An 11,806-nucleotide genomic window follows, 5' to 3' on the forward strand; every position below is an offset into this window, starting at 1 on the left:
AGCCTACCCAGAGCCTGCCTCCACCCCAGCCAACACCACACGCCCACACCCCACACCCACACCCCATACCCCATACCCCACACCCATACTCCCACTCCCCCACACCCTCACCCCATCCCCACACCCCCACACCCCTATACACCCCCTCACACCAATACCCACACCCCACTCCCCCCAGCGCAGGCGCACACTCTCGGGACAGACACCTGTGCTCAGCCTGGCCTTCTGAGCTAGGTCTCGGGTGGTGAGTAGCCTTCCAGCCGTGAAGCACCCTCCGAGCCCTGCTCCTGTGCTTCCCTGGAGCCCTCAGGCCACACCAGGCCACGTTCACCAGAAGCACCTCATGTCCCGCCCATGAGTTGCGGGGCAGGTGTGGCCAGCTCTGACCATGGTGGGGAATCAGGCCCAAGGGAGCCACAGGGCCTGCCGAGGACGCAGGGCTAACAAGCTGCGTGCCACTGAGCCACTGTGGCTTGGGCTCCGGCCATGGAGGTGGAGGTTCCCCTGCCCAGAGTATGCGGCTGCTGAGGCTCCATCCACGGGCCCTGCCTGCCCTGGCCTCACCCTCTGCTGTCCCCTCAGTCTCAGGCCAGACCGTCTTTCTGAAGAACATCTCCACAGACATGTCGGGCTACTACATCTGCACCTCCAGCAACGACGTGGGGACGGCCTTCTTCAACATCACTGTGGCTGTCAGACCCCGTGAGAGCCGTGGGGCAGGTGGCTGGCCGTGGTCCCAACTCAGCTGAGCCTCGGGAGATGAACTGGGACTCCCTTAGGGCCACTCACTGGCAGGGCAGCCTGGAGACCTGGCAAGATGCCTCCTGTCCCAGGCCTGCCCTCACGTGGGGGCCAGTCTAGTTCACTGGATCTTTGGAAGTGGAGCCTGAGACTTCAGCACCTGGCCTTCTGGAGAGTCCCAGTCCTCTGCCCCAAGAGTCACTCAGGGATCATGGGGCTGTACCCAGGGACAGCTGCCATGGTCCGGGCCCATCTTTTTAGGGTGGGACACTCTTCAACTAGACACCAGGTCTAGCTCTAGCATGAGCTAGGAGCTGGTGGGACTAACACCCGAGGTCTCAGAGCTTGGGTGACCCAGGGTGTTGAGGTACAGAGCCAGGGACCAATCTGTCCCTTCTCTAACCTGAGGAGTGTCCCTGGCCTGACTGGTCATGGTCCTGTAGACTATAACTTTTGAGGGGTGTGGCCAGAAGCCAACAGTGCCACGGGCCCAGAGGCTGGGAGGGACCTGCCCCAGCCCCCTGCACTGCCTGCTGTCCCCTGGCATGAGCCACATCAGGGGATGGGGAGTGAGCTACTCTGACCTGTTGCAGCCTCCATGAACGTGACCCTGTATGCGGGCATTGCTGGGGGCGTGGTGGTAGCCCTCATCATCATCGGCATCATCATTTACTGCTGCTGCTTCCGGGAAAAGGATGACAAGGAGGTGGACAAGGAGGACACAAGGCTGTAAGTGTTGGGCACAGCCATGGGGAGCCTGGGCAGCCCACTCCTCACAGACACGTCCACCCCCTCCGGGGAACATACTACGTTGGCACCCGTGTTTTTTAGCAGCTCACCCAACAGTCCCAGGGCTGGCTTCTATGGTCTGTGCTTGGCCCGGGGCCAGGCCTGGGTGGGTCCCTGTGCTGCTCCCTAGTACCTGCAGGTCAGGTCTGTGGCACCTTCCTGCCCACTCCCTGCCTGACCCTTCCATGCAGGTCCCTTTGCAGTGGCAGTGGGGTGGCGGGTGTGAAGACTGCTCTTCCCATAGTCTGCAGGAGCCCAGCTTCCCGGGGCCCAGGTGAGGGACCTTCCCCTCTGTCATCACGGCCTGCAGGAACCGGGCGGCTTACCAGGAGCCATCAGAGCAACTAAGAGAGCTTTCCAGAGGGAGGGAAGAGGAAGACTACTACAGGCACGAAGACCAGAGGAGCTCAGGGCGCAAATCCCCTGACCGTGCTGGACAGTGTTGGGCCACTGCAGCTGGGGGCAGGGAGGGTCGGGGTGCAGCCTCCTGCTTCCTGGCCTCTTCTCCCAGGCCCAGCTCTGTCCTCCTGCCCAGGCAGTGGTGGGAGCACTTCTTCCTCATGCTTGCTTCTGGGGGCCTGGCTGGCCTGGCTGAAGGAATCCCCCCTGTGACCAACCCACCAACCCACTCCCCTGAAAAATGACCCCTGCCCACTGCCACACCTAGTTCAGGGTCTGCCCCCAGACCTGGACCAGGCCACAACCTCCAGCGGCTGAAGCTGGCGGGAGCTCCTGCAGGCTTGTACTGCATGTGGGCAGCCCTGCTCAGAACTGCTCAAGGACGCCATGCCAGCCCTGCAAGGAAGCCCAGTACCCAGAGGAGCACCCCACAGAGGGTTGCGCTTAGTGCATTTTTGCTGAAAGAGTGAAAGAATAAATGAGTACACGGAAGACTCCATTGTTCACCTCACTCCCGGGCACAAGCCAGTTGGCCTTCAGCCTCCAGCTGCCCCAGCCTCAGCTGGCCTGGAGTAGGAACCCCTGGGGTGCCCGGCCCTCACAGCTCCTGCTTCCCTGGAGTCCCCACAGCATGACTGGGAGCCTGCTTTGGAAGGGCTGGCCTCCTTTGTGGGTCATTTCTGATAGGATGGTGTGCCCCATTTGTCAGTAAGTTAACTGAATTGATCTAAAATGAACACCCACGAGCTCCAGATGATACAGGGCCCCCCTCCCCCTGGCTCCACCCTTGGTGGCTCCCAGAAGGAGTGGCGAGCCCACCTCTGCTTCCCAGCCCACATGGTGCACCTGGTGGAGGTTTGCAAACGCCTCAGCCTCGACCCCCCAGCCCACTGCCCTGCCTGCTGCCTGGGGCCACCCCATGGCTGTTCTCATCCAAGCACAGTTTACTGTTAAGCAAATATCGATGTTTTGTCTGGATGACCCAAGTGAGGAAGAGAACCAGGAAATCGGACCCATCACGTCAGCACGACAGCAGGTGATTTGTAGGCACCTACTGTATGCCTGTCCTCTTGGTCCCCAGGACACCCTTAGGTAGGAGTGAGGCTCTAGTGGAGGAAGTGACCCAGCAACACCATTACCTGAGGGAGGGATGAGGCCACAGGACGTGGGGGGGCAGATAGCAGCCCGAGGCAGTCTTCAAAAAGGAGACGACCTGCAGGCTGCACCTTGATGCCGTGGAGGTGAACTTATCTCAGTCTAGAAACTCAGTGGAATTTGGTTGTTGTAGGTTCTCACTGTCAAAATCACCCACAATGTGGTCTCCTTAGGCTGACTGGCACCCGTTCCCACTTCACGGTTTTCATGGACAGTTCAGAGACTCAGGGTGCTGCAGAAGAGTCAAAAGCCACCCAACTGGCCCTTGTTTGGCACTTGAGTCAGTTTTCACACAATCCTCCCTTGCGGTTTCAAATATTAAGGCATATGACAATGTTGGCTGTGCACATCATCCAAGGACATCTCTAGGCTGCTTAGAGATGTCCCCACAGGTCATATGTAGCTTTGGCTTGCTGCTCACATCCGTCCAGCAGATGATTCTTTTTGTCCACCTGACCCAGGTCCATCTCACCTGGGGCCACCGTGCCCTCAGTGGCTAACTGGTCATGGACTCAGAATAGGACAGGTTGGTTACCTTCAACGAAACCATGTCCTCTGTGCTAGTGTAACCAGACATCTTATCACGTGCAGAAATTCTAGAATATTCTCTGGTCTTAGCCCCATATTTGGATATTCTGACTTGTTTTGACTTGGGTGAGGCTAGGGATGGAGCCCAGGCCTTGTGCATGCCAGGCAGGCACACACCCTGGATATTCCAGGTGGGGCCCTGGCACCTGCAGAAGTGGTTCTGTTGGGAAGTGTGGTCCTGTGGGAGGTGCCTCCTTGGCACCCTTGGCTGCTGAGTTTGCGTAGAGAGCTATTCTGTTCTCAGGTGCATTTCTAGAAAGACCTGGCCATGGTTTCTGCTTAGTTCTTCTGCACCTCCTCAGTCAACCACGCCAACCCTGCTCCTCTCTTCTTTCCCATTCCTACTCCAAAATTCCTCCAGCTCCAGGGAAGTCAGGAGGTCTGGAAATGGCTTTTTTTTCTTATGGGGTCCTAAAATCTCTGCTGTGGTCTAGGATGTATTGATTTAAAGCTTATCTCCACGAGGGCAAGCTCATATCTCTTGTTCTATGGTTCTGGGTGGATTCTGTCTTAATGAACTAAATTGCCACACAACATGGACTGAATGTGTGTGAGGCCCAATCAACAGCAGTTTCCCTCTCGCCCACCCAGCAGGTTTTGAGCCAGACCCAGGTTCCCAGTCTTCTGCATTTCTCCTTGGTGGCCTCGCATGCCCCATGGCTGGGAACCTTTTGCCAGCAGCTAACAGAGCAGGTGTGCCAGGCAAGAGGCATAGCAGCTTCTTTAAACTGCCCCAGAGGTGACCATGTCTATTCTGATTGGGCAAGCACTAGTCATAGTGCTGCCCACCATGCAGGGCAAGCAGGGAAATGCAGGATCCTCGCCTTGTTAGACTGTTCAGGAGGAAAAGCCATTGGCTGCCAGTTCTGCCACAGCCACATCATTCTAGCTCCTCCTCCTCCCATATCAGAGAGGAGGACCAGGGCTCCAAGAAGGACCTCATCAGGTAACCTTGCCAGCAGGTGGTGGAGTGGGTAGGAGGCTCTACTGCCTAAACCCCAGCTCCCTGCACTGCCCACTCCTCCCTCCAGCCCTGGGCCTGTGGGAGGATGGGGGAGGGAGTGTGAGAGTGGAGGCCCAGTCAGGGCTTTTGGTCTGAATCCAAACATGGCACTGTGAGCCATTACAATAGACATTCCAGGATGACACCACGTGCATTTCTGAAAAACTTTGCATTCTTCAAAATCACACTCTAAAAATAATAGGAATTACAGTAGAATTAGGCTTAGAGGCAGCTACATCAAAGCAGGGAAGTAATGGGACTGAAGAAATGAAGGGGTCATTCCCAGATCACGCTAAGACTCTGACGATCCTTGTGGAAACACAGTGGTGCTGATGGACACCATGTGCACCAGGCTCGCCATCCGTGGACCTCAGCACTGGCCCCACTGCTGAAGACCGGCTCATCCGCAGTGAAAATGACCCAGACAGATCCTCTGACTTCAAGTGAGGGATCTTCCAGAATGCTGGCTTTCTTCACAAGACTCTTAGCCATGTGCCTATGTTTGACCTTGAGCTTTCTTGCTAGTGTGTGGATAGATCCTGCCCTTGCCAGGTGGGAAAGGCTGGGTACATTGCAGGGAGGAGTGTACCAGGGGTCCATCTGTTTAAAAGGTGGTCCTAAGTGTAGTCTTTTTCATCTATAACTTCTTTTGTAACACAGAGGAAAGGCTTTTGTTTTGGTCAGCTAAAGCCAGGCCAAGCTGCATGACCACACGCACTCTCAGTGACTCATGGTAGCACGGTCACTTCTTGCTCAGGTAGCATAGCGGATTGGCTCAGCTCCGTTCTGGGTCTTCCTCATTCTGTGGCCCAAGCTGAAGATCACCCTAACTCCTATACAGTGCTGGTCTCAGGCTGAGGGAAAAGGAAGATGGCAGGACCACAAGGTGACCCTTGAAGCCTCAGCTGAGCAGGAGCCCCTGTGGCCCGTGCTCCTATTTAGGGCCCAGATGGAGCCAGGTGTCAGGACAGGACTCACCTCCTCCCACAGGGGGAGGCAGGGAGATGTGGAAGGTCACCCCCTCCTGTGTCTTCATGGGTTCTTCCCCGCATGGCTGACCGGCTCACCGGCAGACCCTAAGGCAAAGCAAAAAGACTGCTGATCCTCTTCACTTGAAGTCACCTTTCTCAGGAAAGGAAGGCTTTGGTGCAGCGCCTTAAGCGACTTTCTTAAGGCCTTCGTCTGTGGCTCAGCCTGTGCCTTTTATTGTAGAAAGGGTGTTCTGAAAACACTCCTGAGCTCCCCCAGGCCTAGGGAGCCAGGGGAGAGCAGGGGTGCAGCCTGGAGGGCTGAAGGCCAGCAGGAGAGGGAGCTACTGCCAAGGCTGCAGCACCCACCTCTGGAGTGGGCAGAGCCCTGCAGCCAGTCCTCCTCCCACTCCCCATCAGCCCCACCCACCCTGGCTGGAGCCAAGAAGAAGCCAGAGGACAGCGAGCTGGGCCACACCCTCTGTGGGGTCACCAGGCTGCAAAGCAGGGAAGAAAAGAAAGAGCAGAGGAGGGAGAGAGAACCCCAGACATCTGCTCTCACCAGCAGCCCTGTGCCCTCCATCCCCACCACCCCACCTTGTGCGCCTTTGGGAGGAAGAGGAGGGCTTGCCCCCATTCTACACGCCCTAAAGTGCATTCACTATAAAAGTCACTGATGCAGTTTAAGTTCCAAAAAGGAAACTCACAGCCTATTCTGAGCACCTAAAGAACAAGCAGTGTCTCCAGGTCACTGGGGCCTGGGGAGCTGCTGGACACATGCAGGGTGGTGGGGATTGTGTGGGGTCCCTCCCCTACACTTTCCCTGTACATTATTTTTCTTGAAACAACCTTAATCTTACAAAAAATGTCTAAATACACTACAAAGATACCTATTTGAGGGCAGGTTGCAGTTACAGGGCTCCACTGCATCTCCCTGTACAAGTGTGGCACAGCCACCTAAACCCGGGACCCTCCTGGGCCCCTGCAGCTAGCCCACTGGTCCCTCCAGCCTTTCAGCAATGTCCGTGAGAGCAAAAGGGTCTAGTTTAGAAATACTCTGTGCATTTGGTTATCGCACGTATTTAATATTCTTCAGTCTGTGACAATTCCTGTGTCTTTCCTTGATTTTCTGTGACTTTGACACTCTGATGAGTACAAGACAGTTATTTTGTAAAATGACTCTCGATTCGAGATTACTGATGTTTTCTCCTGATGAAGCTCTTGCCTCTGACAAGACAATCACAGATGCGAAGCTGTTCTCGTCGCACCCGCCACGAGGCACAGGGTTTGTTGGATTTCCATTTTCCTGTACTGGAGATACTAGCTTTGATCACTGGATAAAGGTGGTATAGCAAGTCTTCTCCATGCCAAAGCTACTCGCTTCCCACTGCAATGGGAGAATCTTAGAGACTATGTGAAGATTTCAGTTCTCTTTAAACCTGTAATTTATTCATGGGTCTCCGAAGGCTTTATAGATTCTTGCACTTCAGTGTTACACACCAGGTTAGAATTCATTGCTATAGTTATTTTGATACTCAGTTGTCCCAGGCCTGCAGTGGGACCTGCCCTTCCAGCTGGCTTCTTGGACCTTTGCCGGGTCCCCATCAGTTATTTTGATATTCCCTCACTTTCTGCTGTCCCTCTTCTAGGCTGGTTGTGTTCTGTTTTGTCCCATCCTGACACAGCCATCCCTCCAGGACCACTGGGCTTGTTTAGTGGAAGTGGAACCCAGAGGCCATGGCCTGTGTGTGAGTGTGAATGAGTAGTGCTCACAGCTGTGAGGGAGCTTGTGGTGAGCCGTTCCTGCGGACTGTGGTCGCCATTACATGATGGCGCTGGCTCCGTTGTGGTCTGTGAAGGACAACTCCATATCAAAGAGAGTTGGCGTGTTCCCAGCTCCTTATCAGAGAAAGTTGGCATGTCATTTTCTAGCACCCTGTGAGAAGGGTACACGTGGCAGCTTCGCATTGGGGTTTGCGGTGCTTTATTAAGGCTGGGAGGGGCATCCGAGGTTTAGTAGAAGTAGGAGTAGAAGAATTATTAGAAGAATATCAAGGGCCTGAATAAACTGCTGAAAGAAGATTCCTGAGTCGCGTCTTCCTTGCGGGCAAGGGGGGTCGCGACAAGTGGTGCCGAGACCCGGGAGAAAAGAAACAAAGAAACACCCAGGAACCAGAACTTTCAGCAGTCAGGGAGGTGCACCGGTAAGTCCCAGGTAACGTGGGACCCGCTGTTAAAAAGCAGGAAGCTCCTCTGTACAGAGAGGGCGCTACATCTTATAGCAATTGCACACTGAATTTTTGTTCTCTTTCTGTGTATGTTCGTTTTGTTTTGTGTACTTTCACTTTCGATTTCTGTGTTTTCTTGTGTTGCGTTATGGGAGCTGTGACTTCAAGTCCACTCCTTCTAGCCCTCGATGGCCTTTTATGTTCCAAGGGACTGGAGGTGAAACGCAGTACCTTAGAGAAATTTTTACAGAGGGTAGATACAGCTGCACCGTGGTTTGCATTTTCAGGCAGCCTCACTAAACCCAGCTGGGATAAATTAGGCAAAGACCTTGACTTTGCTCGTGAGCAGGGCATGCTAGAGGGCGGGGTGATACCCCTCTGGAAGATGGTCCGTAGTTGTCTTAAGGATGGCAGATGCCAAGAAGCGCTTGTTAAAGGGCAGGAGGTTTTAGAACAATTACATGAAGAAAAATCAGAAACAACAGAGAGCGAAGTGTCTCAGGAAGAGGGGAGTGTGCGGGGCGTGGAGAACGGGAGGAGACTGTATCCAGATCTCAGTGTGCTGCGCACGCCCCCATGCGAAAGTGGGTCAGAGGTAGAAGATAATGAAGAGGAGGAGCTGGAGACGCTGTCTCGGCAGCTAGGGAGTTTAGGTACAGGGAACAGAGATAAGCAAGGGCTCAAAAACAGACAGCCTCCCGATCCGCCTCCGTATGGCGGGGGTGTTTCAGGACGAAGTTTCCACGCCCAAACAAAGAGGGCTGCCGCTGCTTTTCTCTGTTCCTCAGGGCTGGCATATCATTGCTATTGACATTAAAGACTGTTTCTTTTCTATTCCTTTGCATCCTAAGGACTCACAGCGTTTTGCCTTCACCCTTCCCTCGTGTAATCACGAGGAACCAGATCAAAGGTTTGAGTGGGTTGTTTTACCACAGGGAATGTCTAACAGTCCTACAATTTGTCAGATGTATGTAGGGAAGGCACTCGCACATCTCAGACAACAATATACTTCCATCAAGATTATTCATTATATGGATGATGTATTATTGGCAGCCAAATTAGAACAGTCAGTTAATGAGGCCTATAAAGACTTGGTGAAGTTGTTAGCTCAGTATGGATTACATATTGCACCTGAGAAGGTTCAAACAGGGGATTCTATTCAGTATTTGGGAGCGACGATTGGATATGACATGTTAAAACCACAAAAAGTTACTATAAGAACTCAAGATCTCCAAACTTTAAATGATTTTCAAAAACTGTTGGGAGATATTAATTGGATAAGAGGTTATTTACATATTCCTAATATCGTGCTCCAGCCTTTGTATGCTATTCTTAAGGGTGATCCAGATCTTACTTCCCCTCGTACCCTCACTACAGAGGCCAGAGCGGCCCTTATAAAAGTAGAAGAAGCTATACAACATGCTACTCTATGCAGGCTCCAGAGTGATAAACCTTTCCAGTTATGTGTGCTTGCCACTATGCGGCAGCCTACTGGAGTACTGTGGCAAGATGGGCCTTTACTATGGATCCACCCACATGTATCCCCAGGAAAATCTTTAGAATACTATCCTGATGCTGTTGCAGCGTTAGCACTTAGAGGGATTCAACAGAGCATTCAATTTTTTGGACAAGCACCTTCTTCTCTTATCATACCCTATTCTAAAGTTCAACTTAATGTTTTGTGTGCTACTCTGGACAACTGGGCCATTCTATGTTGCTCGTTTCAAGGGGATATTGATAATCATTACCCTTCTCATCCATTACTCCATTTTGTTAAAGAGCATCCTATCATTTTCCCTAAAGTAACTTCACCCACTCCAATTCCGGGGGCTGTTAATATTTTTACTGATGGCTCTAAGTCTGGAATGGGAGCTTATGTGATTAATGACTCTCCCCCTGTCCAGCATCAATTTGCTCCTGGAAATCCACAATGGGTAAAACTGCAAATTGTCATTGAAGTTTTTAAACAGTGTTCTTTTCCGTTCAATCTCATTTCGGACTCCATCTATGTGGTGCAGGCGCTCAAAATTCTGGAGGCTGTAGGAGCTATTAGTGACACCCATACTGTGTCTGCTTACTTTAATCAGCTTCAACAGCTTATCCGTAGCCGTACTGCCCCTTTCTATCCAATGCACATTCGGGCTCACCTCTTCCTGGCCCGTTATCACAGGGTAATGCCTGTGCTGACTCAGCAACTAGAAGCCAGTTGGTATGCTTGGCCTCCTCCTTAGAAGAAGCTAAATTGTTTCATCACAACTTTCATGTCAATGCTATGACACTGCATAGACGTTTTTCCATCTCAAGAGCAGATGCTCGTCAGATAGTATTACAATGTCCCCATTGTGTCACATTTCTTCATCCTCCTACTTATGGTGTAAACCCACGAGGATTGAAGCCATTGGTCGTCTGGCAAATGGACGTAACTCACGTGCCTGACTTTGGTAACCTCAAATATGTACATGTTTCTATTGACACATACTCTGGAATTATTCATGCTTCTGCTTTATCGGGAGAAAAGGCACGTAATGTTATTACTCATTGCTTAGAGGCATGGGCAGCATGGGGTGCACCTGCATCCCTTAAGACTGATAATGGACCTGCTTATACGGGCAGACAGTTTACATCTTTTTGTTCTACTATGGGAGTACAACTTGCTCATGGGTTGCCCTACAATCCTCAAGGGCAAGGCATTGTTGAACGTGCCCACCGCACCTTAAAGGAAACCTTAGAAAAACAAAAAGGGGGAATAGGAGTTGACCACACTTCTAAAGAACGCCTGTCCTTAGCTCTTTTTACCATTAATTTTTTGAATTTGGATATTCATGGCTGCTCTGCGGCCGATAGACATGTGTCCCCTCAGCCCTCTGTGACTGGCTATGTTAAGTGGAAGGATGTTCTTACGGGCCAATGGAACGGCCCTGACCCCGTGCTGACATGGGCACGAGGATCTGTATGTGTTTTTCCCCAGGATCGCACGGAGCCGCTGTGGATCCCTGAACGCCTGACAAGAAGAGTCTCGAGATCTACTAACCAGCAGCAGGAGGTGCCACAATAGTCCCATGATGAGGAGCTTCATTCTGATGAGTGCTCTGGCTCTGATGCTGGTGCCAACAGTACAGATGACACCAATGCAGTGGTGGGCAGTGGCACGGGCATGGCCAATGCCAATGCCAGTTCATAGTAATTCTAGTGTCCTCCCCACTCTTTTTTCTACCTCATGTGAGATGTCTGCTCCTTGTACCTCTCCTAGAGGGGACATGGAAAATATTTTTAATCAGTCTCAAGTTAATCTCACAGGAGTTTTTTGATTCAGTCTTGGGAACACTAATTGTATTAGCCTTAAGACCAAAAATTTGACTAACTGGGAGGACCCATTGCGGTCCAGTCGAGTCTCAGGGAGTATTCTCAGTGCTGTATTGAGTCAAGTAGTTTCAGGGAAGCAATCAGGCTCAGGGACCCCCGCAACTAGCTCTGTTTTAAACATAACTACTTTATCTATTATCTCTGAGGTATTAATCCCAATGCCTCCTTCTTCTAATAGTACTTGCTATGCCACTCATTTCAAGGCCTCTCCTTACTGTACCCCTAATTTTGGTTTTCCCCCGACATTTACGCCTTGTCAGGATCATTCTTGGGAGAAACATCGAGTTGCTAAAGGTTTCTCCTTTTCCCCCCCTCTAAAGAGATATGTTTATAACTTTAACAACAATGCCAACTCCTCTACAGGAACAGGTTGGTCCTGGTTTCAATGGCTCATTTCCAATGAGAAGGGGGCTTCAGCCGATATTTCCGCATTGGCTCAATTACTAGGAGCCAAAAGCTGGCTGGTTAATGTTTCTGGCACTACTAAGGAGAGTGAACGAGGTAATAGGCTTACATCTGTTTCGTTCAACTCTCTGTTACATTATGCCATATTGCCTCCTGCAATGGTCTGT

The 11,806-nt window shown here is 51.8% G+C and overlaps 1 protein-coding gene across 1 annotated transcript; it reads left to right on the forward strand.

Annotated features, from left to right (window-relative positions):
* Window positions 1-515: 515 nt before the first annotated feature.
* LOC101954718 (cell surface A33 antigen-like) lies at window positions 516-2,174 on the forward strand. The gene is made up of 3 exons (XM_078033753.1): window positions 516-702; window positions 1,335-1,470; window positions 1,841-2,174. Exons 1-3 carry the CDS (start codon window positions 516-518, stop codon window positions 2,172-2,174), a joined length of 657 nt encoding a protein of 218 aa, XP_077889879.1.
* Window positions 2,175-11,806: the final 9,632 nt, after the last annotated feature.

This window comes from Ictidomys tridecemlineatus, chromosome 16 (assembly GCF_052094955.1).
Source record: "Ictidomys tridecemlineatus isolate mIctTri1 chromosome 16, mIctTri1.hap1, whole genome shotgun sequence".
Lineage (NCBI taxonomy): Eukaryota > Metazoa > Chordata > Mammalia > Rodentia > Sciuridae > Ictidomys > Ictidomys tridecemlineatus.

Bases quoted from the DNA above. Each gene is read 5' to 3' on its own strand.
- LOC101954718 (XM_078033753.1), top strand. From the start codon at position 516: ATGCGGCTGCTGAGGCTCCATCCACGGGCCCTGCCTGCCCTGGCCTCA. The intron at 703-1,334 runs GTGAGAGCCGTG...GACCTGTTGCAG, and splicing joins CACTGTGGCTGTCAGACCCC to CCTCCATGAACGTGACCCTG. The intron at 1,471-1,840 runs GTAAGTGTTGGG...CACGGCCTGCAG, and splicing joins GACAAGGAGGACACAAGGCT to GAACCGGGCGGCTTACCAGG.